Source organism: Musca domestica, unplaced genomic scaffold, assembly GCF_030504385.1.
Source record: "Musca domestica strain aabys unplaced genomic scaffold, Musca_domestica.polishedcontigs.V.1.1 38, whole genome shotgun sequence".
NCBI classification, from domain to species: Eukaryota; Metazoa; Arthropoda; class Insecta; order Diptera; family Muscidae; genus Musca; species Musca domestica.
Window position 1 is genome coordinate 1,311,196 of NW_026712324.1, and position 26,684 is coordinate 1,337,879.

Here is a 26,684-nt window from a genome sequence, read left to right on the forward strand (position 1 = left end):
AATACTGAAAAAATGTCGGATTTTGCAGTAGCTATACAGGTCGCAATTATAGACCAATCGACGCGGAATTTCGCATGTAGCTAGAGTTTAGGGTGGGGAAGAAGCCTACCAATTTGGGTGGCTAAAATAGACCATATCTTTTTTGTTGAAAAAATTCAAAATTTTTCATTAAACCGCGAATATTTTAAACCCCGGCGAAATCACAAAGCCATGACAAGTTTACTTCTGATCTTTAGATTGATGTTAAGATCAAACAAATCGGATATATAGCAAAATATGTGCGATATATATGTCTATCAAAGAAGATATGCTTGAAAGATGTCATATATGTCGAGAACGGCTGAACTGATTTCAACAGTTCTCATTTATTCAGAATGGCCTCTTGGTAGGAAGAAAAAAACGTCTAAAAATCGGATAAAAATATCTCTCTAAAGATGAAAATATTTAACATTTTCTCATATTTTTTCAATTTTGTCATATTTTTGGCATATTTCCATTTTGAATTAAACATTTGGTAATATTTCTACAGCTAAGAAAACTAAGTAGTTAGGATATCAGGATATCATATACAGATCGCATTTATGGCCCGATCTTTATGAAATTTTGCATGGGTATAAGATGAGGGTCAGAATAGAAGCCTACTCTTTTAGGAGATGATCGCCATATATTTAGGGGTTGAAATGGACCAAAAAACTGCAAAACTGTCGGCAGGTCGTAATTATCGCCCGATCCTCACGCTCATTTGAATTGGGGGTTACCGCACATTGCAAAAGCCAAGCAGTTTCGGATGGTTATCCAAGAATATTCAATGTGTGAAATAGTTTACCAACTTTTGTAGACAAAATTCGAAAATGTCCATTCCAGTGACTTTTTGGAGAATTCACAAATACAAGAAAGACGCACTTCTGACTATTTCGTTAAGGCTGATTTCGTTGAAGAATATAGTCAAATGTCTGTATCTCATATAGATGCGTTTCAGTCAAAAACCAATAATAAATGTTAATCTTTTGCCACTTCTGAGAGATTATAGGTCTTTGGGAAATATTGGTTCCAGATCAAGGAAGACCATTTACGTGCAACATCTACCAATAAATTGGAAATGAGCAAATTATTTTAAGTTGCTATTATTCGAAAATTAGAGAACGAAACCTGATGGTTTTCTTTTATTATTTGTTACAATATCTTGTGGAATTCTTTCGAGTATCTCGCCTATATAAACTGTATCGTTGATTATAGTGTTGTAGGGTATTCAACGGTCGGCCCCGCTCGACTGTAGCCTTTGCTTACTTGTTTTTTTTTTGGTTTGGAGATTTTTTGTCAAAAAAATCATAGATTTCCTGGCATGCTTACATTTGTATTTGTTTTGCCACCAGTTCCTCAAACTATTCGCTGCGTATTTAGTTTGAAAACGAAAAACTCAAAATTAATTGTTTTTCACACCTCCCCTATAAGTTGCGACAGGTGTTACTCCCCAAATCAGGCATTTAAACCAAATTTAGAAAATATTTCAACATTTAGGCTATAATGTTTCAATTCTTAATTCGTTTAGAACAAAACGAAAAACATAACACTTGCTGTTGTTGTTATTGCTACTTTTGTTCTCTCCACACATTCCGCTACGATTTATCCGATCGATTGCAATTAAATTTACATTACAACTCAACACGCCGTTTGCTTTTTTTTGTTATAAAACTGCCCCGGCGATAAATGAATTGAAACAAAAGCAAATTCAAATTCAAAATAGAATAGAAAACGTGCTGGGGTAAATGAAGATAAATTAGTCGGATTGTATTAACTTGTATTCAAATACGATTGTTTCTCCCAAGTTAACAGCCTCTAGACGGCATTCAAAGGCACGTCTCAGCTCGAGTCAAAGAAACAATACTTGGATCATGTAATGGCCGGCCAATAGTTCAAATCGTTTGTTCAGTATTCAAATTATTGATGAGTTGAAACACTTGTTGTTGTTGTTGCTGTTGATCTCGTTGAATATTTATTTAGACTTCCTCCAATAATTGTTGTTGTTGTTATTTGCATTACCTTACACCTGATGCTACTGTCAATCTGCCACCATTCTCCGGCTTGGATGCATCTGTCCATCTGGGGCTGACGCCAAGTGAATGCGTGTTACCGATAGCAGAACAAAAACTAAATCTCCTCGTTGTTGTTGTTGTTTTTGTGTTTTGCTTTGCTAACAACAACTTCTCTTCTACAAGGATAACAACAATGTTGTTGTTATGTTTTTGTTGTTGTAGTTGTTTTTTGTTCAGACACTATTTTTAGTTTATTAGCTCACTTATGTAGATCAATGGCATTAATGACTGTCGTTTGATCTTGCCACTGAGGCGATATTTTAAAATTGGATATGCGATATAGTACGTCAAAGGGGAGAGTATGTAATTCAAATGTATGTCGTATGTAATGTCGAAAATATATTGTACCGACATTTTGTCGACCATTATATGATTGGGTCATTTTAATTTTTTTCAATAAAATGTTGCATGAAAGTCTCGAACGGTGTACAGGGTTGGAATAAGACGGGATTTTTGATTTTTTAGGAAATGTTATTGATTAGGAGCTAGCGCTTTGGCATTTGCAAGCTTGAGATGTGGCGAGTTTTTCTGAACTTCATAATTTTTGGTGCAAGTAGTGAAAAGTTCAAAATTCAACAACATTTTTACCGAGCGATCGGTACAAAAAGTACTAAATTTGCAAAACTGATAGGAGTTGGAATTTAGAAATTTTGCTAGAGGGTAATATTCGATCTTTTAACGAAAGAAATGTAATAAAAACTACCATATGGTATCTCATTGTCATTAATCTATCGGAGTCTTAAATACGTAGCGATTTTCGAACTTTCGTACTTCAAGGAAACGAAGGGTACCAAAAAGTACAGAACTCCACTGATTGCTCGTTATTGACACAATTTTGAAATTTTGCAAATTTTGTTGATATTGCGGGATTTTTGAAAAATCGTACTTTTAGGGTACAAAAAGGACTAAAATGTACTATTGTTGAGACGACTTATAATTTTGCATTTTTGCGAAAGACCCGATCATATTCGAAACATCGTACTTAAAAAACGAAAGGTACAAAAAGTACAAAACTCAAAATTTTTATAATTTTGAATTTTTGAAGGCAAATTTTTTGTAAAAGTTTGAAAAGTGGTGGAATTTTTGTGAATAAGTGACGAGAATAAAAATTTTGGGTGTATTTCCAAAATTCGTATTAGAATGCGAGAATGAAAAAACTGCAACCAACTTCAGACTGCTGTCATTTCTAAGCCACTCGTCCGACAGCTGTTAAAATTATTCCAGTGACAGCTCAATATAATGTTTACAAGAGTACAAAAGCATTTCGGTGAGAATTCTCCCGAAAAAAAGTTATTCGTGATGGAATTCAAGCGTGATAGTGTGATTTCTTTATATTTGGCTGGAAAACCACCAACGAAGTGGCTATCGTTAGAGCACTCCAGCATTTAAATGTTAATATATCTTTTGTGTCGCTCGTTACCGTGATACTGGTAGCGTAGGCCGACATCAAGGAGTGGAGAAATAGTGCGAAATGTAAAGAAGCGACTTGATCGAAACCCGCGTTGCAGTGGCCGAAAAATGGCTCGTGAGCTGAACATATCGCAATAAACCTTTCTGTTGCAGTGTAAGTTCTTGTACTTTTTGGAATTTCAATGGCTATTCGGCAAATATTGAGAAATGAGCTCGGGGTAATCATTTCTTAATATTTGCCGAATAGCCATTGAAATTCCGAAAAGCACAAAAACTTACACTGCAACAGGAAGAAAACAGACTCAAAAGAGCTGAATAGTTGATTCGCTTGGCCAAAAGTGGTGAACTGCCGAATTTGGTTTTCTCCGATGAGAGAACATTCGTTGTCCAGCAGTTTGTAAACAAAAAAAATGATCGTGATTACTTGCCAAAGAGGTCAGCTGAAATTGTGCACCATGGTGATAATGTGGGCCGCCATAACAGCTGATGGTCGCCGAATATTAACGTGAAAATGTTCTGGAGGGTGTATTAAAGCCTTGGGCATGCAAAAATTTTGGCCGCAGACCTTGGACATTACAACAGGACTCAGCGCCATCGCTGAGTGCGACGTGCCACCCAAGTATGGTTTTAAACTGAGGTTCCTCGCTTAATTTCCAGCGCCCAATGACCACCTAAATCTCCGTAGGACTATTTTGTCTGGAATATTTTGGAAAGCAAGGTTGGCACTAAAAAATACAAAAGTGTCGATCACCTCAAACAAGCGCTTCGCCGGGAATGGGGCAAAATACGACAAATACCTGAATGGCAGCGTGTGACGGTTTCATTGGCCGTTTAAAGGCCATAATTCGTGCCAAAGGTGACCAATTCGATCAAATCTAAACTTATTCTAAAATTTAATGCTATTTTCCGAAATTTTTTGCTTTCATTCAATAAAATTTAAAAAAAAAAATTCAAAAGGTATGACGTTTAACTTTGTTGCAGAATTTTTTTTTTATCTAACCCTGTATATCATTGAAGACCAAATGCTAGTTTCATTATTTTTAAATAACTTCTGGGGAGAATATCCCAGACAAAAAAAGAAAACAAGGGAACTGATGAGGATTGGTGGCTCTTTCCGAAACCTAGGTATTCCCTGCCTTACCACCTGGTAAACATTACCATCCACTAATAAACAAACGTTGTTTTTATATAAAAACAACAATAAAGGGATTAAGCCTGACCATTTTGCAACAACAAAATCCTATGGTATTCCGAACAAACAAGCCAACACTGTTCTGGTAAATGCAATTGATATTTATTGAAAATTTCAAATTTTCACTTTGGATTTTTACTGCTCTGCTTAACATTCCGTTGGCCTATTTTGGATTCCACACGGGCCGTTAATAGCAATTTAAAAAAATACTCCTTGTTGGACATCATATTAAAGGCCGTTTCAAATTTCATATTTGGCACAAAGACCGGCATGATTTCTTCCTCCAAATAGAAATTTGTCAATGAATATTCAGTGTCCTAAGAAAAGAAAAAAAGAAAGCAATGAGACAATTTTGAAATAATTTTGCAATTTTTTGTTCGAAAAAAAAAAGAAAATACCTTCTTAAACGGACAATGCTGCGGCAATTGCGGTATTGCCTCTATAATACGTCGCACCACAGCCTCGGTAACGACAATCAATTTGTTGTATTTATTTTCCAAAATGTCACAAAAATTCAAGGTGACATTGTAGACCTTCCAGATTCGGCCATCACTTCGCGTCGAGGTTACCCAATGGACAACACGTATGTCATGAACATCTCTCCCGAAGAAGGCACTGCCATTGATGGCATTATGTTGCCGGTAGGGTATCAATTTCAAATCGATGGATTTCACATATTTTGGATTGATTTCATATTTCATTGTTTCGAAATCTATGGTAAAGGGACGCTGTGAGAAAAGGAGACGAAATTTAAATATTTTTTTTTTTTTTTTTGAAAATATATATGTACCCACCGCAGCCTGTGTTATTTTCAAAACCGAATTAAAAATGTATAAAGTTATTAATAATTTAATAATCCGCAAACCAATCATTTTGTCAATTCGTTTTAAAACCTATTAAATTATATATTCAATGCGTAAGTCAGATCATGTTGTTATTTAATGTAATGGGGGTGAGTCTGCTCAAAATTAATTGGCATTGGACAATTATACGGTATTTGCCTAGAGATTCGAGCAACCGATAGTAGAAAAAATTAGAAAATATATGCCGACATATATATCTACCCAGCAATAATTTGGTAATCATATGAGACACACTAAGCACCACTAGTAATGACAACTACGTACCCCATGCATCACCAGTAAGCCCAAAATAATGGCAACTACATACCATTTGCATTACCGGTAAGATTAAAAATAATGAGTTATTAAAAAAAAAAAACAAGTAAAAAAGCTGTAAGTTCGACCGGGCCGAACTTTGAATACCCTCAAATGCGAAACTTGAAAACAAATCTGTTTATAATGTAGCTAAAATCATCAAAATACCGAATATAGGGAGGTACAATGGGGGTTATAAAACGTGGACCTGCCCACACAATTTTCTATCATAGGCTGTAGTATCCATTACGAACTTCAAATGCGAAATTTGAAACAATTTCGGTAAATAATGTCGCTAAAATCATCTAAATACCGAATATCCGTGGGTACCGTTATATGGGGGCTATACGAAGACGTGGACCTGCACAGACGATTTTCTGTCTTAGGATGTAGTAGCCATTACGAACTTCAAATACCAAAATTGAAACAATTCCGGTAAATAATGTGGCTAGAATCATCAAAATACTGAATATCGGATGGGTACCGTTATATGGGGACTATACGAAGACGTGGACCTGCACAGACGATTTTCTGTCTTAGGATGTAGTAGCCATTACGAACTTCAAATACCAAAATTGAAACAATTCCGGTAAATAATGTGGCTAGAATCATCAAAATACTGAATATCGGATGGGTACCGTTATATGGGGACTATACGAAGACGTTGACCTGCACAGACAATTTTCTATCATAGGCTGTAGTATTTATTACGAAATTCAAATACCAAATTTGAAATAGTTCCGGTAAATAATGTGTCCAAAATTATCAAAATGCCGAATATCGGGAGGTACCCTTATATGGGGGCTATACGAAGACGTGGACCTGCACAGCCAACTTTCTGTCATAGGCTGTAGTATTCATTACGAAATTCAAATACCAAATTTGAAATAGTTCCGGTAAATAATGTGGCTAGAATCATCAAAATACCGAATATCGGGAGGTACAGTTGTATGGGGGCTATACGAAGACGTGGACCTGCACATACAATTTTCTGTCATAGGCTGTAGTATTCATTACGAAATTCAAATACCAAATTTGAAATAGTTCCGGTAAATAATGTGGCTAGAATCACCAAAATGCCGAATATCGGGAGGTACCCTTATATGGGGGCTATACGAAGACGTGGACCTGCACAGACAATTTTCTGTCATAGGCTGTAGTATCCATTACGAACTTCAATTACAAAATTTGAAACAATTCCGGTAAATAATGTCGCTAAAATCATCAAATTACCGAATATCCGGGGGGTACCGTTATATGGGGGCTATACGAAGATGTTGACCTGCACAGACAATTTTCTATCATAGGCTGTAGTATTTATTACGAAATTCAAATACCAAATTTGAAATAGTTCCGGTAAATAATGTGGCTAGAATCACCAAAATGCCGAATATCGGGAGGTACCCTTATATGGGGGCTATACGAAGACGTGGACCTGCACAGACAATTTTCTGTCATAGGCTGTAGTATTCATTACGAAATTCAAATACCAAATTTGAAATAGTTCCGGTAAATAATGTGGCTAGAATCACCAAAATGCCGAATATCGGGAGGTACCCTTATATGGGGGCTATACGAAGACGTAGACCGGCACAGAAAATTTTCTGTCATAGGCTGTAGAATCCATTACGAACTTCAAATGCGAAATTTGAAACAATTCCGGTAAATAATGTCGCTAAAATCATCAAAATACCGAATATCCGGGGGTACCGTTATATGGGGGCTATACGAAGACATGGACCTACATAACCAATTTTTTGTCTTAAGCCGTAGTATCTATTACGAACTTCAAATATCAAAATTGAAACAATTCTGGTAAATAATGTTGTTAAAATCATCTAAATACCGAATATCGGTGGGTACCGTCATATGGGGGCTATACGAAGACGTGGACCTCCACTGAAAATTTTCTGTCATAGGCTGTAGTATTTATTACGAAATTCAAATACCAAATTTGAAATAGTTCCTGTAAATAATGTGGCTAGAATCATCAAAATACCGAATATCGGGAGGTACAGTTGTATGGGGGCTATACGAAGACGTGGACCTGCACATACAATTTTCTGTCTTAGGATGTAGTAGCCATTACGAACTTCAAATACCAAAATTGAAACAAGTCCGGTAAATAATGTCGCTAAAATCATCTAAATACCGAATATCGGTGGGTACCGTTATATGGGGGCTATACGAAGACATGGACCTACATGGCCAATTTTTTGTCTTAAGCCGTAGTATCTATTACGAACTTTAAATATTAATTTTGAAACAATTCCGGTAAATAATGTCGTTAAAATCATCAAAATACCGAATATCCGGGGGTATCGTTATATGGGGGCTATACGAAGACGTGGACCTGCACAGACAATTTTTTGTCTTAAGCCGTAGTATCTATTATGAACCTTAAATATTAATTTTGAAACTATTCCGGTAAATAATGTCGCTAAAATCCCGTTATGCGGTATTAACGGGAGGTACCGTTATATGGGGGCTATACGAAGACGTGAACCTACATGGCCCATTTTCAATACCAAAAGTCCTGTAGACATAATACACATTTGAGTAAAATTTTATTAACCTACTTCATTTCGTTCGGAAGCTAGAGTGATTTCCACAGACGGACAGACGGACGGACATTGATAAATCGACATAGAGTGTTATGCTGATCAAAAATATATATACTTTATGGGGTCTAAAATATATATTTCGAGGTGTTACAAACGGAATGACAAACTTAATATACCCTCCATACTATGGTGGAGGGTATAACAAGTTTAAAAGTATCAGTCGGCTCAGCCAATGATCGATTATTTAAATATATTTTGACTTCTGTTATGATTATTCAAATTGTTGACCCTCTATGGAGGAAGTTTCGAAAGAATGGGCCAATATTGTCCATTTCGTGACGGACCCAAATAAATATGTTATAAATATTGAGACGTGCCAGATTTGGATTATATTGCGTACTTCCTTCACTTTGTATGAAATATGTGGTAATTTTTAGAAATTTTTTAAGGTACCTGTCGACCGAAGTATTCCATTTTCATACTTCATCTAATACCGATAAAAATATTGGTATGGGCAAAATTACAAGAAAATTGAAGATTTATCTCAAATTTTATGCGCAATCATATATTCCATATTCGTCTCAGGTTTCTGGTCGAGATAAATATTTAGATACAGCAGGTTGCAAAGAAACGCTGACTTGTTTTGCAAGTTATGACATATAAAATTATTGAAAATTATAACCCTTTGTGGGTGAGATCCAAGAAGGGGTTGGCAGATCTATATCATCTTCGCAAGAGACCTGGTGTTTACAAAAATGTTTGTATGTGTGAAATTTGAAGAGAATTGGATGCATATTTCACTTTCGTTGAGGGTTTTGTTTTTCAAACTATGGAACCCTATGTGGGGGGAGGTACCAGAAGCAATTGTCCGATCTCTACAACAGATCTTGTGCTAATGGAAATATTTAGATGTACCAAGTCTACAAAGAAACGAATGTTAATTTCGCGTATTATGAGCTTCAAGGTTGTTCAAAATTTTGACCCTTTGTGGGGAAGGTACCAGAAGAAGTGGACCTATATATTCCATCTGCACAGCAAATCTTTTTTTTTGGGAGGTACCAGAAGGAATGATCCGATCCATACCACCTTTATAACAGATACTGCGTTGATAGAAATAATCAGATGTGCCAAGTCTGCATGGAATCGGAAATTAATTTTGCGTTTTATGAGCTTCATGAATACTCAGAATTTTGACATTTGTGGGGGAAGTACCAAAAGGGGTTCACTGATATTTTCCATTTTCACACCAGACTTTGGGTTAATAAAAATATTGTTATGTGTGAAATATGAAGACAACCGGATGCTTATTTCGGATTTTATAATCGTTTTGGTTATTCAAAACGTTGAACCTTTGTGGGGGAGATACTTGACGGAGATACTTGACCGATATTATCCTTTTTCGCACCTGACCTAGAACTGATGCAAATATTAGGATTTGCAAAGTTGGAGCAAAATCGGATTATCGTTTCTCTTTCTATGCAGAAAATATGTTTTTTGAAAATGTCGATCTTTTGTGGGGGAGGTAACTCAACACCAGACCTTGGGTTAATAAGAATATTGGGATGTGTGAAATTTGAAGACAATCGGACTCTTCCTTCACATTTAATAAAAGTTGTAATTATTTAAAATTTTTACCCTTTGTGGGGGAGGTATTGATGGAGTGGGCCGATATTGTCCATTTTCGCACCTGACCTAGCACTGACGAAAATATTAGGATTTTGACCCTTTGTGGGGGAGATAGCAAAAAGCAAATTCGGATTATCGTTTCTTTTTCTGAGCAGAAAATATGTTTTTTGAAAATTTCGACGTTTTGTGGGGGAGGTACCAGTAGGAGTGGACCGATATTGCCAATCTTCGAACTCGCTCTAAGTTTGATAAAAATATTACGATATACCAAGTTTGGATCAAATCGGATACTCTCTTCGAGAGTTATCGTGCGCACCAACCACCCAGCCAGACAGACCGACGGACGGACGGCCATCGCTAGATCGACTCCGAATGTCCTGATCCTTTTAGGCAGAAAATATATTTTTTTTTGAAAATTTCGACCTATTGTGGGGGAGATACCAAAAGAAGTGGACCGATATTGCCCATCTCCGAACTCGAACTAAAATATAAAATTGGGATGGGAGTATATTCGATATTTTGAAAATCATTAATCTGGTTATATAAGTTTTTCAATAGTGGAGGTTATACAAGGTTCAGCTGTTGTCATTTTTATACCCTACGCCATATTATGTCTTTCAAATAGTTCAAATAGGATGGATTTTGATGTATTTTTAGTAGAAATTAAGGATATACCTCTCGTGAACTGAACATATTGCAATAATCCATTCGGCAAATATTGAAAAATGAGCTGTGGGTAAAGCGATTGAAATTCCAAAAAGTGCAAGAACTTACACCGCAACAGAGAGAAAATAGACTCAAAAGAGCTAAATAGTTGCATCGCTTGGCCGAAAGTGGTGAACTTCCGAATTTGTTTTTCTCCGATGAGAAAACAGTCGTTGTCCAGCATTTTCTAAACAAACAAAACGATCGATCGTATTTACTTGCCAAAGAGGTCAGCTGAAAATGTGCACCCTCGGGTGGCCACCAGAACTCAAGCATAGGCCATGGTGATGGTGTGGGCCGCCATAACAGCCGACGGTGCTCTCCACTCGTATTAATCGACCGTGGCACCAGAATAAATGCCGAATATTATACCGAAAATATTCTGGAGGGTCGCAGACCTTGGACATTCCAACAGGGCTCAGCACCGTCGCACTCAGCATGCGCCACTCAAGAATGGTTACAAAATGAGGTTTGTCGCTTCATTTACAGCGCACAATGGCGACCAAATTCTACGGATACCAATCCGTTGGACTATTGTGTCTAGAGTATTTAGGAAAGCAAGGTTGGCACTAAAAATACCAAAGTGTCGATCATCTCAAGCAAGCGCTTCGCCGGGTATGGACCAAAATACCGCAGAGCAACATTTGGGCACCGTGTGATGGTTTCATTGTCCGTTTGAAGGCCATAATTCGTGCCAAAGGTGACCAATTCGAACAAATCTAAACTTATTCTAAAATTTGATGCTATTTCCGACATTTTTTTGATTTCATTCAATAAAATTTAAAAAAAGTAAAAATTATGGCGTATGACTTTGTTGCAGTTTTTTATATCACCCTGTATCCACTAAATATGCAAAGTGGGGTAAGGTATCATAAAATCGGTTCCGCCCGACTCTTGGCATTTCTTTAATGGTTTTGTTAAAATTTTTGAAACGCTCAAATAAATATCTTTCGATCTCCAAAATATATATTCGAAGCTAAACACCGTGAAATTGCTCTACTCTGATTAATTTTAAATAGAGTCATCCACCAGAAATCCACTTTTAAATGGCAATTTCCCATAACGAGACCCTCGTTTGGAAATCACCTCATTAGCTCAGAGTTTTTTCCACTCGAGAATTCAAATGATTCGTCTTTGGAAATCGATTTTATTCGCCTTGTTTGTCATATCTAATATTTTCACTTTAATTTTTGGTGCGGTATGTAATTTTAGGAAATCCTGAAATTCCGCTAGCTTTAATTGAGTATTCCCCTACAGCGCCCCTTTACCATCGATTTCGATGTCCTTGATTACGATATCAATCCGGAATTTGTCAATTTCATTGATTTCAAATTAATTCCATACAAAGGCCACCAGGCCGTCAATGGCACCATTATTTTCCGCAGGGATGTGGTTGGTATGCGCCTCGTCCATTGGGTGACATCGACGAAATCGGATGGCCGTTTATGGAATATCTACAATATAACGGTAAATGGTTGTGACATTTTGGCCAATAAATACAGCAAACTAAATGTCATAATGGAGGCAGTGGTGCAGAGGATAAAACAAGCCATACCGGCCATACCAAAGAAATGTCCTCTCAAGAAGGTGAGCTTTTTTTTAATTTCAAAACATTGGTTTCGGAATTTAATTTTAATATTTTTGTAGGAAAAGAAATATTCTTTGCTAAACTTCTTTTTGGACGAAGAAATGATGCCGGTCTATGTGCCAAACATAAAAATTCAAACAGCCTTTAATGTGTTGAGTCGTATGGACTTTGTTTTGAAACTCCGCCTGACGGCCCATGTTGAGTCAAAAATTGGCAAAAGAAATGGCGAACAAACTAATAAAAAGTCAATATGAAAAAATTATATGTGAATGTTAGAATATAATAAACTAGCTGAACCCGGCGCTAATATAACCTCCAGAATATTTTCGCGATAATATTCGGCATTTATTCTGATACCACGGTCGATTAATACGAGCGGAGAGCGACTAACAGCTGTTATGGCGGCCCACACCATCAACATGGCCGGTGCTTGAGTTCTGATGGCCAACAGAAGGTGCAAATTTTCTGCTGACCTCTTTGGCAAGTAAACACGATCATTTTGTTTGTTTACAAACTGCTGGACAACGAATGTTTTCTCATCGGAGAAAACCAAATTCGGCCAAGCGAAGCAACCCTTTAGCTCTTTTGAGTCTATTTTCTTTCTCTGCTCTTGCGGTGTAAGTTCTTCACTTTTTGGAATTTTAATAGCTTTACCCCGAGCTCTTATTTTCAATATTTTCCGAATGGAAGCGATATGTTCAGCTCACGAGCCATTTTCGGCCACTGCAACGGGGGTTACGATCAAGTCGCTTCTTTACTTTTCGAACCATTTCAGCTGATGTTGCTGTTTTCTTCCGTCCACTTCCTTGACGTCGGGCTACGCTACCAGGCTACGAACGATGATAGGATACACAAAATATTTATTCAAATTTAAATGTTGGAGTGCTCTAACGATAGCCACTTGTGGTTTTCCCGCCAAATATAATGAAATCACACTATCACGCTTGAATTTCATCACGAATAACTTTTTTTCTGGAAAATTCTAACCAAAATGCTTTAAACAATAAAATGATCTGTCACTGGAATAATTTTAAGAGCTGTGGGACGAGTTTCTTAGAATTAACAGCAGTCTGAAGTTGGTTGCAGTTTTTTCATCTCACCTTGTAATTGACGAATTTTGGTCAGAAAAAAATTAAACATTGTTTTAAAAATCCAATCTCATTGCCGAGGAGTGCCACAAAAAAAAATCACTATTTTGAGTCAATTCAACATTGATTTTTTTCTATTTTTTTATTAAAGGTATCTTGACATTTTTTCCGATGTTTGCCCATGAAGGCATTGAAGAAACTTTTTAAAAGAATTCATATAAATACCAGCTTCATAAAAATTTTGTAGAAGTACTATGAAGTTTTGAGAAAAAATTCCACAAAAAATCTACAATTCATATATAACATGTAAATTATTTTCAAAACTCATTACTTTTAGTAAGGAACAACAATCTTTTTTGTTGCAACAAATATTCTTAAACAAATTCATGATTCAGGAACTCTTTAACAAATATTGTCAATTTATTCCAAATGAGCAGCATTTTCGATTTTAAGGTTCTGGAATTTTATCAGATATATTCTAAAAATACATATATAGCTCGAAAGTCCATAACATGTCTTTAAAAAGAGCACGCCTCTTGATTTCTGCCAGTAAGTCTTTGAAAAAATGTCTTAAATGTCTATTATATTTGAAAAAAGGAGGAAGAGATCTTAGATTTTTTTTAAATACACAATTTTGCCTCAGCGAAATAACAGTTGTAGACCCTAGGTTTCTTTGCATTAAATCCGTTTTGGAGTCGATCTAGCGATGTCCATCCGCCTGTCTGGCTGGCTGGTGTGCACGATAACCCTCGAAGGAAGTATCCGGTTTGGTCCTTACTTGGTACATGGTAATGTTATTATCAAACTTAGATCGAGTTCGGAAATGGGCAATTTAGGTCCATTCCTTCTGGTACATCCCCCACAAAAGTCGAAATTTCCAAAAAAAAAAAATAAAAAAAATTTGCTCCAACTTTGCGAATACTAATATTTGCATCAGCAACTCCCTTCAGACATCCAAACATTTTTGCTAACGCAAGATCTATCGTGAAGAAGTTTTACAAACGGAATGACGAATTTAATATACCCTTCTTTCTAAGGTGACAAAACAAAAAAATTCTAACTCACTTCATTTTTTTTATATTTAAAAAAAATATTTTGGGAAAATAAGACAAGTTCAACAAAAAGGTTTTTTTAATATTTCAAATAATAACATTTTTTTATTGATATCTTCACTAGTTTTCAAAATTTCCAGGATCTAAATAAAACAAATATTTATAAAAAAAAAAAAAAACATTTTATCACTTAAAAAAATTATGAAGTTTTTATTTCCACTTAATCTCGTCATTATCTTCTGTTTGTGCGTCCCAATAAAAAAATTGTCAAATTATTTGAAAAAAATATGAAAATTTGAATTATTATTATTATTTTTTATACCCTACACCACAAGGTGGTGGAGAAGGAAGGGAGATAGATCCATAGTTACTTTTGAGGATCTCCATAGAATCACTTTCTGAGTTGATTTATGCATGTCAGTCCTTCTGTCCGTCCGTCTGTCCATGTATTCTTGTGAACAAAATGTAGGTCGCATTTATTATTCGATTGAGATGAAATTTTGCAAAATCATTTGTTTGGCCCAAGGACGAACCCTATTGAAATTGGAGATAATCGGTAAAAATTTAGATATAGCTCCCATATATATTTTCGTCCGATTTGCCTTTTATTGTGCACCAAACGTGTAATTTTATCCCAAATATTATGGAATTTTGCACATACAACCAAATTAGACCTGAAAATAAGTATGCCAAATTTGATCGAAATCGGTTCAGATATAGCAATAGCTCCAATATATATTGTTCATCCGATTTGTTGTTTTTGTCCTCCGCAGCCGTAATATGCACACTGTAACAACAATATATGGGGAAATATATCAAATACAGCTCAGAAATACATTTGCCAAATTTTATCGAGATCGGTTCAGATTTGGATATAGCTCCCATATATAACTTCGTCCGATTTACCTTGGATTGTGCACCAAACGTCTAATATTTTGGTATTATATTTGGTGAAGATTGGTTCAGATATAGCTATAGCTCCCATATATACTGTTCATCCGATTTGTCATATTTGTTATCCACAGCCGTAATATGCACTCCGTAACAACGATATTCAGGGAAATATAACAAATACAGCTCAGAAATATCTTTGCCAAATTTTATCGACATCGGTTCCGATTTGGATATAGCTCCCATATATATTTGTATCTGATTTCAAATTAATTGTGCACCAAATGGGCAATACAGCTCCGAATTTAAAAGATACAAATGCTTCGGCATATTTAGTCCTTTGAACTTTAAATTACAATTATAATCATGGCGTGTATGATTGAATTCTCCCATAAAAACTTTTAATTGTTATGCGGAGCCCTTCTAAATTAGCAAAGTGGTGTAGGGTATCATAAAGTCGGCCCGGCCGATTTTAAGACTTTCTTTACTGTTTTTTTTATATTTTTAAAAAAAATATTTTGGGAAAATAAAACTGGTGTTCCAAGTTTCACAAAATAATTTTTTTTTAATGTTTCAAATAATAAATTTTTTTATTGATATCTTTAACAGTTTTCAAAATTTCCAGAATCAAAATAAAACAAATATTTATAATAAAAATATTTTATTGGCTTAAAAAATTATAAACTTTTTATTTCAGTTTAATTTTTGGACAACTCCTTAATCTCGTCATTATCTACTGTAGGTGCGTCCCAGTTAAAAAAATTTTCAAATTATTTGAAAAATATTTGGAAACAAAAAAATGACAATTTGAATTATTATGTTTTGAAAAATTCCTGAATTATCAAACATTAATTTTCAAAATAGTCTAAAGTGGAATGGAAATATCCTAAAAACAATGAAAAACAAGTAAGCAAAGGCTATAGTCGTGCGGGGCCGACCATGTGATACCCTACAACACTACAATATGTTCGAACTCCCCTTATATATCGAAATCCATTTTGGAAGATGTCGTTTTTGAAATAATGTCAAAGAGTCCCGCCCAGAGGTCAATTTTAGTTTTTTGATCCGGACAATTTGACCAATATTTACGCACTCCGTAGTGTTGTTAAGTAATCAAAACAATTTCACACGAAAGTTGTGGGCTATTTTACAATCATCCCAAATGCTAGACTTCTTCGCTGACTTTAACTCTCTTCTGATGCGAAATTCCGTGTCGATTAGTTGGCCTACAGAGCGACTACAAAATTAGAAAAAAATAAATTTTTTAGTCCATTTGCGCCTCTAAATGTACACCCTACCCCCATGCAAAATTTCGTGAAGATCGGACGATAATTGCGATATGTATATAATACCCTCAAAACGTAGTGTTGGGAGGAGTAAAAATTTAGAAAATTTACAATTCAAAATTGTAAGTCAAATTGAAAAATCGCATGCGATAAAAAAATATGACAAAAATTGAAAAAAATCTACAAAAGATATTCACTTTTTTATTGGTATATTTTCCGCGATTTTCTTAGATTTTATCCTTTTCTGGCTATAGACCATTCCGAATTGATGGGAATTGTGAAAATCGTCCCAGCAGTTCTAGATTTATAAGCAGAATATATAAGATCAATTTTTTTTACATATATATTGTACCTATTTTGCTATATATCCGATTTCTTGGCTATTAGCATCACCGTAATGGTCAGAAGTGATCTTTTAATGTATTTGTGATTTGGCTGAGGTTGAAAATATTCGCGGTTTAGTGGAAATTTTCCTATTTTCTTACATAAAAGTTAGGGTATATTTTACCCGCTAATTATTGTCCGATGGCCTCCCAAATTGGTAGGTCCAAAACTCTAACTTCATGTAAATTTTCGCGTCGATTGGTTCATAATTGTGGCCTATAGAGCAACTGCAAAATCAGGACAATTTTCTGTTTTTGGTCCATGTTAACCTTTAAATATTATGCGATCATCTCCAAAAAAAACCAGTAAGGAAAGCTCAAAAGTCGGGCGGGGCCGACTATATGATACCCTACACCACTATGCATATTTAGTAGAGCTCTCGTAAAAAGGTTTATACAGGGCATTTCAGAGCTCTATGAGATATTTGGTACAAAATCAAAATCTATCTAATTCTATCGTGCATTTTACGAACTATAGCTATATCTGAACCGATTTTCACCAAGTTTGATGTATTTGATTCTAGGCTGAATTCGGTCAGATTTGCCAAAACCCAGGACATTTGGGCTGATATTGGACATTTGGTGCGCAATCAACACGAAATTGGATGAATATATATATAGGAGGTATATCCAAATCTGAACCGATATTTGTAAAACTGAAAAAGAAGATATTTCTTGGCTGCATCTGATACCAAATATTATTCTTGTATCGTACATTTTTCGAATTTGAGGGACTTAAAGTACAAATCGGATGAAAGGTATATATAGGAGCTATAGCTGTATCCGACCGATTTTCACTAAATTTGATGTACCAATATTAGCCATTTCCTGCACATTTAATCCGAAATCGGATGAAGATATATTTGGGAGCTATAGCTATATCTGAAACGACTTTTACTAAAATTGGTGTCCTTGCTTCTAGGCTGAATTTGGCCAGATATGCCAAAATTCATGCCATTTCGGTTGATATTGGCCATTTGTTGCACAATTAACTCGAAATCGAATGAAGATACATATGGGTGCTATATCCAAATCTGAACAGATTTTGAGAAAATTAAAAGCGACTACTTTTGGGCTTTATCTGATATCTGGTACCAAATATCATTCCTGTGAAGAGTATATTACGAATGTAAGGGACTTAAAGAGCAAATCGGATGAAACATATATATGGAGCTAGAGCTATATCTGAACCGATTTTTACTAAAATGTGTGTACTTGCTTATAGGCTGGTTTCGGTCGGATTTGCCAAAATTCATATGATGCACAATTAACACGAAATCGGATGAAGATATATATGGGAGGCATATCCAAATCGGAACAGATTTTAATAAAATTAAAATCAACTATTTTTGGGCTTTATCTGATAACTGGTACCAAATATCATTTCTGTGGAGTGCATATTACGAATGTGAGGGATTTAAAGACGAAATCGGATGAAACATATATATGGGAGCTATAGCTATATCTGAACCGATTTTTACTAAAATTGGTGTACTTGCTTCTAAGCTGGTTTCGGTCGGATTTGCCAAAATTGATGCTATTACGGCCATTTGGTGGTCAATAACCCGAAATCGGATGAAGATATATATGGGAGCTATATCCAAATCTGAACCGATTTCGATAAAATTTAAAACAGCTATTCCTGTGCTCCATCTAATACCTGGTACCAAATATCACGGTTGTGGAGTGAACATTACGAATGTAAGGGACTAAAACACTAAATCGGATGAAACATATATATGGTTGCTATATCTGTATCTGAACCGATTTTCACTAAATTTGATATACTTGCTTCTAGGCTGAATTTGGTCCGATGTACAAAAATTCAGTCCATTTGGACTTATATCGGCCATTTGGTGCACAATTAACCCGAAATCGGATGAAGATATATATGGGAGCTATATCCAAATCTGAACCGATTTCGATATAATTACAAACAGCTATTTCTGGGCTGTACTTTATATCTGGTACCAAATATCACGGTTGTGGAGTGAACATTACGAATGTAAGGGACTAAAACACTAAATCGGATGAAACATATATATGGTTGCTATATCTGTATCTGAACCGATTTTCACTAAGTTTGATATACTTGCTTCTAGGCTGAATTTGGTCCGATGTACTAAAATTCAGTCCATTTGGACTTATATCGGCCATTTGGTGCACAATTAACCCGAAATCGGATGAAGATATATATGGGAGCTATATCCAAATCTGAACCGATTTTCTCCAAATTTGTTCTATTTACTTTAAGGCTAATCTCGGTCACATGTGCCAAAATTCGGGCCATTTGGGCTGATATTGGCCATTTGGTGGTCAATTAACCCGAAATCGGATGAAGATATATATGGGAGCTATATCCAAATCTGAACCGATTTCGATAAAATTTAAAACAGCTATTTCTGTGCTCCATCTAATACCTGGTACCAAATATCACGGTTGTGGAGTGCATAGTAGGAATGTGAGGGACTTAAAGATCAAATCGGATGAAAGATATATATGGGAGCTATAGCTATATCTGAACCGATTTTCTCCAAATTTGATATACTTGCTTCTAGGCCGAACCCGGTTGGGTGTGCCAAAATTCAGGTAATTTGGACTGATGGTGGACATTTGGTGCTCATTTAACCCGAAATCGGATGAAGATATATATGGGAGCTATATCTAAATTTGATCCGATTCTCACCAATTTCAATAGGGTTCGTCCTTGGGCCAAAAAAATATTGTTTGGAAAATTTCATCTCAATCGGATAATAAATGCGACCTGCATTTTGTTCACAAGAATACATGGACAGACGGACGGACGGACGGACGGACGGACGGACGGACGGACGGACGGACAGACGGACGGACATGCATAAATCGACTCAGAAAGTGATTCTATGAAGGTTCTCAAAAGTAACTATGGGTCTATCTGGTTTCCTTCTCCATGTTACAAACAAATGCACAAAGACATAATACCCTTACCACTATGTGGTGTAGGGTATAAATAGGGTTATATTCTGACCTTAACCCCACCTCCATTCTAAATTTCGTGAAGATTGGGCCATAATTGCGACCTGTAGAGTGATTACATATTAACATGGAGAGACGGACAGACGGACGGACGGACATACATAGCTAGATCGACTCAGCTCGGGGAGATGGGAAGATCCATATATACTTTCCTATTTGGGAAACCAATATTTCGAGGTGTTACATAATTTTTGGGCCAATCAAACTTTTAATACCCCCAACACATAGTATTGTGGGGGATACCCATTTTATTGGCTTAAGAAATTATGAACTTTTTATTTCAGTTTAATTTTTGGAAAACTTCTTAATTTCTTCATTATTATCTATTGGTGCGTCCAAGTTAAAATTTTTTTTCAAATTATTTGAAAAAAATTTGGAAACAAAAAAATGACAATTTGAATTATTATTTTTTGAAAAATTCTTGAATTAATTATCAAAAATTTAATTTTCAAAATAGTCTAAAGTGGATTGGAAATAGTCTTAAAACAATGGAAAATATTGGCAAAATTTCGAAAATCCCTATTAACCAACAACAAGAAGATTAGAATGTATTTAATTATATGCATAATTTTTTTAATTTTTTAATTTATTTATTTATTATTAATATTTTTTTGTTTTCAAATCTATTTAAACATTTTCCATTTAACTTTTTTCCTGTTAGAGATTAGGCTTTTTTTTGGAAAATGATAATTTTTTATTTAAACCCTGTATTTACATTTCTAAACAATCCAAAATATCTCTCCGGCACGTGTCCATAAACAATGGCGAACAATGGAAAACCAATGACAAAATTTCAAAAAAAAAAATCCCTCCAAAACAAACAAACGAACAACAATAAGACCACAACAATATTTAATTATATATTTATAATCACATGATATTAACTTTGACCATTTATCGATTCCAAAATTGCCTTTAAAAATTCCATACGAAACAGGTAATTAATAACCTCATTCTTTCGAATCGAAAAAACAAACAAAAAATACACAAAAAATTGTTTGGCTATAATTTCACTGGCTTTCAAGCTAAGTGTGACAATATTGACGTAATTAACCAGCTAGCGAGGAGCACTAATAATAACAAAAAATTATTAAATTTTATTCCGACGTCACTTGAAAATTTCGCAAAATTTTGGGACATTTTCTCACAAAAATCCCCCTCCGACTAAAAATAAGACACTTCAACTATAAATATTTAATTAAACAGTGCATATTTTTTCGTTGTCTCTATTTTTGGGTTTCTTCTGTTTTTTCGATTTTTTCTCATCTTCCATTTATTCAAATTAAATATTCAGATGACGCGCGCATGCGTTGACGTTCAAACACCTATTGATTTCAATGAAATCAAAACGAGCGGCCTTTGGTCCAGTTTTGTTGTCTGAGGCTGCTGTTCTGCCGGCTCTTTCAAGCCGTTAAGCCGTAATGATAATGTTATTAACAGGCCCACTGTTAAGCTGGCTGTTAAAGGGGTTGGCTGTTAAGTGTGGAAGGTGGTTGGATGGTTGGCTGGATGAATGACTGCCTGGCTGGCTGGCTAACTGACTGACTGGTGAATGTTATTAGCCCTGGTGGTAAATGCTGCTGTTATTTCCCAGCTTGTTAGCTCGACACACACCTGTTGATTGTGGGCAAAAACAACAACCACAAGTCGCAAACGTTTGTAGTTATTAAGGCAACTACCCCCATTAATTTGTTGCTAACGCCCCAAACCTTCCTTGGCTTAGCCTCTCTGACGCCCATTCGATTCAATTCAATGTTCTTTTTGTTTTTGTTGTTATTCTGTTTGGTTTTTTGTTGTTATATTTTTTTCTCGCTTAATGGATTTGTTTTTGTTTTCGTATTCGTAATGGTGAAAGGGAGATTCCGTGATTAGCGAGCGCACAAGTTCACAGAATCTCAGAACCCGTTAAAGAACACAAAAAAAAACACAAAAACAGTCACCTCAGAAGTAGTGTAATTTACACACTTTTTTTGTTATTGATTTCTGATATCCGTCGTTCTTTGTTGTTGTTGCTAATTTATTTTCAGAAGAAAAATAAAACAAATGTTTCCATTATGAATAACGCCAGGTCTGACGTTTTCCAATCGCCAAGTAGTATTAATAGTTCTCAATAAAAATAAGACAATTTTATTTCCAAATGTGATTTACATTTGGGGAAGGTATCCCATGAGGGAGAATTCCTAATTTTTAATAGGAAAAATTCAAAAAAAAAAAAAAAAAAACGCACGCAAGGAAATCTGTAACGGCATGGACTCAATGACATCCTAAACCTATAGGGTATTTTCCAAAAATACAAATTTTTGTATGTACCTGGTCCAGGCGCTACGACTTTGATGCCGTAAAATTTTTTTGAGGACATCATGCCTCCTTGGAAGAATCCCATTTCAGGACTTCATGTCGACCTAGTCATGTACATCCGTCCGGTCGTCTGTCTGTGTGACCGGCTTGAAGTTATATAACTCTCGAAGTGAGCGAGGCTGCTTCCTTAGCTTTATATGTGATAATTTTGTGCGTTTTGTACCAGATATATGGTCGACCGAAGTATTCCATTTTCATACTTCATTTAAGATCGATTAAAATATTGGTATGTGCAAAGTTACAAGAAAATCGAACATTTATATCCAATTTTATGCGTGCAAAAAATATTTTTTGGAAATTTCCATCTTTTGTGGGAAAGGTACCAGAAGGAGCGGACCGATATATTCCATCTTACCACCAGACTTTGGGTTAATCAAAATATTATGATGTGTGTAATTTAAAGACAATCGGACTCATATATCACATTTTATAAGAATTGTAATTATTCTAAATTTTGATCCTTTGTGGGAGAGGTACTTGATGGCCCGATATTGTCCATTGTCGCACCTGACCTAGCACTGATGCAAATATTAGAATTTGCAAAGTTGGAGCAAAATCGGATTATCCTTTCTCTTTCTGTGCAGTAAATTTTGTTATTTGAAATTATGAAATTGTATCATTTGTAGGGGAGGAATCAGAAATGGATTGGACCGATATACCACATCTTTTCAGCATATCTTGAGTTATTAGAAGTTATGGGATGTGTGAAATATGACGAGAACCTGATGCTCATTACGGATTTTATAATCGTTATTTTTATTCAAAACGTGGACCCTTGGTGGGGGAGGCACCGGAAGGAATGATCCGATCTCTACGATCTTTAGAAAATATCTTGTGTTGATAGAAATATTGAAATCTTGAATTACTTTTTTTGAAAATGTTGACATTTTGTGTGGGAGGTACCCGAAGGAGTGCGCCGATTTTGCCCATCTCCGAACTCGATCTAAGTTTGATAATAATATTACCATGAATCTAGTTTGGACCAATTCTCATATTCCCTTCGAGCCATACAGGCAGGCGAACGGACATCACTAGATCGACTCCAAATGTCCTGAAACGGATTTGGTCCAAAGAGACCTAGGGTCTAAAATCGGTATTTCGATGATGCACGTTGTGGCCGTATCAAATGATATACCCTCATTAGCTGAGGTTATAAAAATAAATATATCAGATTTTTACCAACAAATCTTACGATTTTTTTGTTTTAAATTTTATAATTTGTGACAAGAATGTTCTGATATCGAAGGTGTCCTTAAAAAACTTAAATAGAATCCTTAACTTTTTGGTTAAGAATTCTTTGTTTCTTTTCAGCTCCACGATTTTTCATATAAAAATTCACAATTTTTGTCTGGAACATTAAAAACAAGTCTTTAAAATCGAAAATATTAAATATTTAACATTTAATAAGAGTTATTATTATTCAAAGTGTGGAATGGGCCGATATATTCCATTTTCGTACCTAACCTAACACCTGGAAAATTTTGACCTTTTTTGAAGAAGGTACCAGAAGGAGTGGACCGATGTTGCCATCTCCGAAGTTTGATAAAACTTCTAGATCGACTACCTCTAGATCGACTACAAATGTTCTGAAATTTATTTGGTCCAAAAACCGTCAATTCAATGAGACACGTTTTGACCGTATAAAACGATATATACTCTCTGAGGGTACAACTAATTTGGAAAATACATATTGTAAATAATAAAAAATTAAGAATTAATTAAGAATTAATTATTAAAATCCAAATATTTATTAATATTTGTAAAAAGGTCATAGGTCAAAGTGTCGAAAATATTCTTAATTTGTTGTATATTTTGCATTTTTGCAAAACAAAAAAGGTTTTTGTAAAAAACGATATTGATTTTTGTCAAAATTTAGCTAAATCTATTATTCAAATGATTTGGGAAATATGTCTCAAACAATACCTAAAAATATTACTTTATTTTGTAACAAAAAAATGCAAATAATTATCAAAAGTCAAATTTTGAAAAAAAAAATCCTTAGTTTTTAACAAAAAAGTTGAATACGTTTGTTTTCAGAAATAGTTTTCTTGGTTAAAGATAGTAGTTGAAATATCATAAAATGTAATTTTTTGAAAAACAAGTTAAAAAGCAGTAAGTTCGGCCGGGAACGAATTAGGAAATTTTCAAAAAATAAAATCCGTTAAAAACTCTGTTAAAATCTTTAAAATACCGAACATAGACGTTATATTGGGGTCTATACGACGTGGACCTACTCAGGCATTGTTTGTTGTAAGCCATTACCATATTCAAATTTGAAACTTAAAATAAACGGTGAATGATTTAGCTAAAATCATCAAAATGTCGCATATAGAGAGGTACCGTTATATCGGAGCTATACCTGGACCTGCATAGACAGTTTTCTGTCACAAGCTGTAGCATCCATTACGAACTTCAAATACGACATCTCAAACAATTTCGGGGGTTTTTGTACCTAAACTCGTCAAAATACCGAATATAGGGAGGTACTGATATATGGGGCCTATACGAAGACCTGGACCTGCATAGACAATTTTCTGTCGCAGACTGTAGTTCCCACTACGAACTTCACATACCGAATTTGAAACTACTCCGGTGAATAATGTCGCTAAAATCATCAAAACGGGGAATATGGGGAGGTATCGTTTAATGGGGGCTATACGAAGACGTGGACCTGCAAAGGTAATTTTCTGTCACAGACTGTAGTTCCCATTATGAACTCTAAATACGTAATTTGAATTAATTCCGGTGAATAATGACGCTAAAATTATCAAAATACGGAATATAGGGAGGTACTGATATATGGGGCCTATACGAAGACATGGACCTGCACAGATAATTTTCTGTCTTAGGCTGTAGTATCTATTTTGAACTTCAAATACCAAATTTGAAACAATTCCGTTGAATAATATCGCTAAAACCATCAAAATACGGAATATAGGGAGGTACTGATATATGGGGCCTATACGAAGACATGGACCTGCACAGATAATTTTCTATCTTAGGCTGTAGTATCCATTTCGAACTTCAAATACCAAATTTGAAACAATTCCGGTGAATAATGTGCCTAAAATCCTCAAAATACCAAATATCGGGAGGTACCATTATATGGAGGCTATACGAAGACGTGGACCTGCACAGACAATTTTCTGTCTTAGGCTGTAGTATCTATTTTGAACTTCAAATACCAAATTTGAAACAATTCCGGTGAATAAGGTCGCTAAAATCCTCAAGATACCGAATATCGGGAGGTACCGTTATATGGGGGCTATATGAAAACGTGGACCTACTTGGCTCATTTACAAACCTAACATGCCGACTGGGAAAATAAACATATATGCAACATTTTAGCCTTCTATCTCAATTCGTTCGAAAGATAGCGTGATTACAACAGACAGACGGACATCGCTAAATCGTCTCAGAATTTTACGCTGATCAAGAATATATATACTTTGTTGGGTCTGACATGAGTATTACGAAGAGTTACAAACGGAATGACAAAGTTAGTATGGTGGAGGGTGTAAGCAAATATCCCTAAAAAATTCCAGATGTAAACATTTTTAAATATTCTTTGATATTGAATTCGAATATCCTTCCTATTTTAATTTTTATATGCTGAATTCAAAGTTGCTATTTTAAGAGATTTTTTGTTTAAAACAATCCTCATTTTTTGTTAAATTTAGTCTGCTTTGCTTCCCAAAATCCCCTTAACTTTTTATTGGGATATTTCCAAGGAATCAGAAGCATTTCAATAAATACCAATATCTCCATAATCCCCCGAATCGTTGTAATAATTCTCAAATTACAAGTGGATGGATTTTCCAAGAAACAAAAAGAAGAATTAAAATTACAAAAAAAATTCCCGCCCAATTACAGAAATCCCCAGTGTTCTGTTGCGGCAGGGAAACCATCATCGAGTCAAAAGATGTTAAACACCTCCTTAGCCGTGTTAACACCGAAGATAAATGAGCTTAACACTATTAGCGATGTTGTTGCTGTTGTTCTACTGTTATGACTGTTGTGACGACAAAACATCTGGATGTGACAGCGAATACTTGAACTTGATACAATTATGGAGCGTGTTGGAAATGGCCAAAACGGAAGGTAAATCCCACAACAAAGATTGGTGTTGCTGTTGTTGTTGCTTTCTTCTGAATCATTTGTTTTGGGCAGAGCATGCGCGCTCTTTGTTCGCATCTCATTATTACAGGCTCCTCTCTTCTTACGCACGAGAAAAGATAAACATTGCTGGGTGTTTGTTGTTTTGGTTTGTGTTGTG

At 35.3% G+C, this 26,684-nt stretch overlaps 2 protein-coding genes across 2 annotated transcripts; one reads left to right on the forward strand and one right to left on the reverse strand.

Moving 5' to 3' along the window:
* Window positions 1-4,817: 4,817 nt before the first annotated feature.
* LOC101897040 (uncharacterized) lies at window positions 4,818-5,398 on the reverse strand. Its single transcript, XM_005180750.2, has 2 exons — window positions 5,094-5,398; window positions 4,818-5,012 (listed from the first exon to the last, which is right to left on the reverse strand). Exons 1-2 carry the CDS (start codon window positions 5,394-5,396, stop codon window positions 4,818-4,820), a joined length of 498 nt encoding a protein of 165 aa, XP_005180807.1. The 5' UTR covers window positions 5,397-5,398.
* A 6,472-nt stretch (window positions 5,399-11,870) lies between these two features.
* Window positions 11,871-12,589, forward strand: LOC101896871 (uncharacterized). The gene is made up of 3 exons (XM_005180749.1): window positions 11,871-11,945; window positions 12,005-12,334; window positions 12,395-12,589. The coding sequence occupies exons 1-3, from the start codon at window positions 11,871-11,873 to the stop codon at window positions 12,587-12,589; spliced, it is 600 nt and encodes a 199-aa protein (XP_005180806.1).
* The last annotated feature ends 14,095 nt before the right edge of the window (window positions 12,590-26,684 follow it).

Bases quoted from the DNA above. Each gene is read 5' to 3' on its own strand.
- LOC101897040 (XM_005180750.2), bottom strand. From the start codon at position 5,396: ATGAAATATGAAATCAATCCAAAATATGTGAAATCCATCGATTTGAAA. The intron at 5,013-5,093 runs GTATTTTCTTTT...TTCTTTTCTTAG, and splicing joins AGCATTGTCCGTTTAAGAAG to GACACTGAATATTCATTGAC.
- LOC101896871 (XM_005180749.1), top strand. From the start codon at position 11,871: ATGATTCGTCTTTGGAAATCGATTTTATTCGCCTTGTTTGTCATATCT. The intron at 11,946-12,004 runs GTATGTAATTTT...ATTCCCCTACAG, and splicing joins TCACTTTAATTTTTGGTGCG to CGCCCCTTTACCATCGATTT. The intron at 12,335-12,394 runs GTGAGCTTTTTT...ATATTTTTGTAG, and splicing joins AGAAATGTCCTCTCAAGAAG to GAAAAGAAATATTCTTTGCT.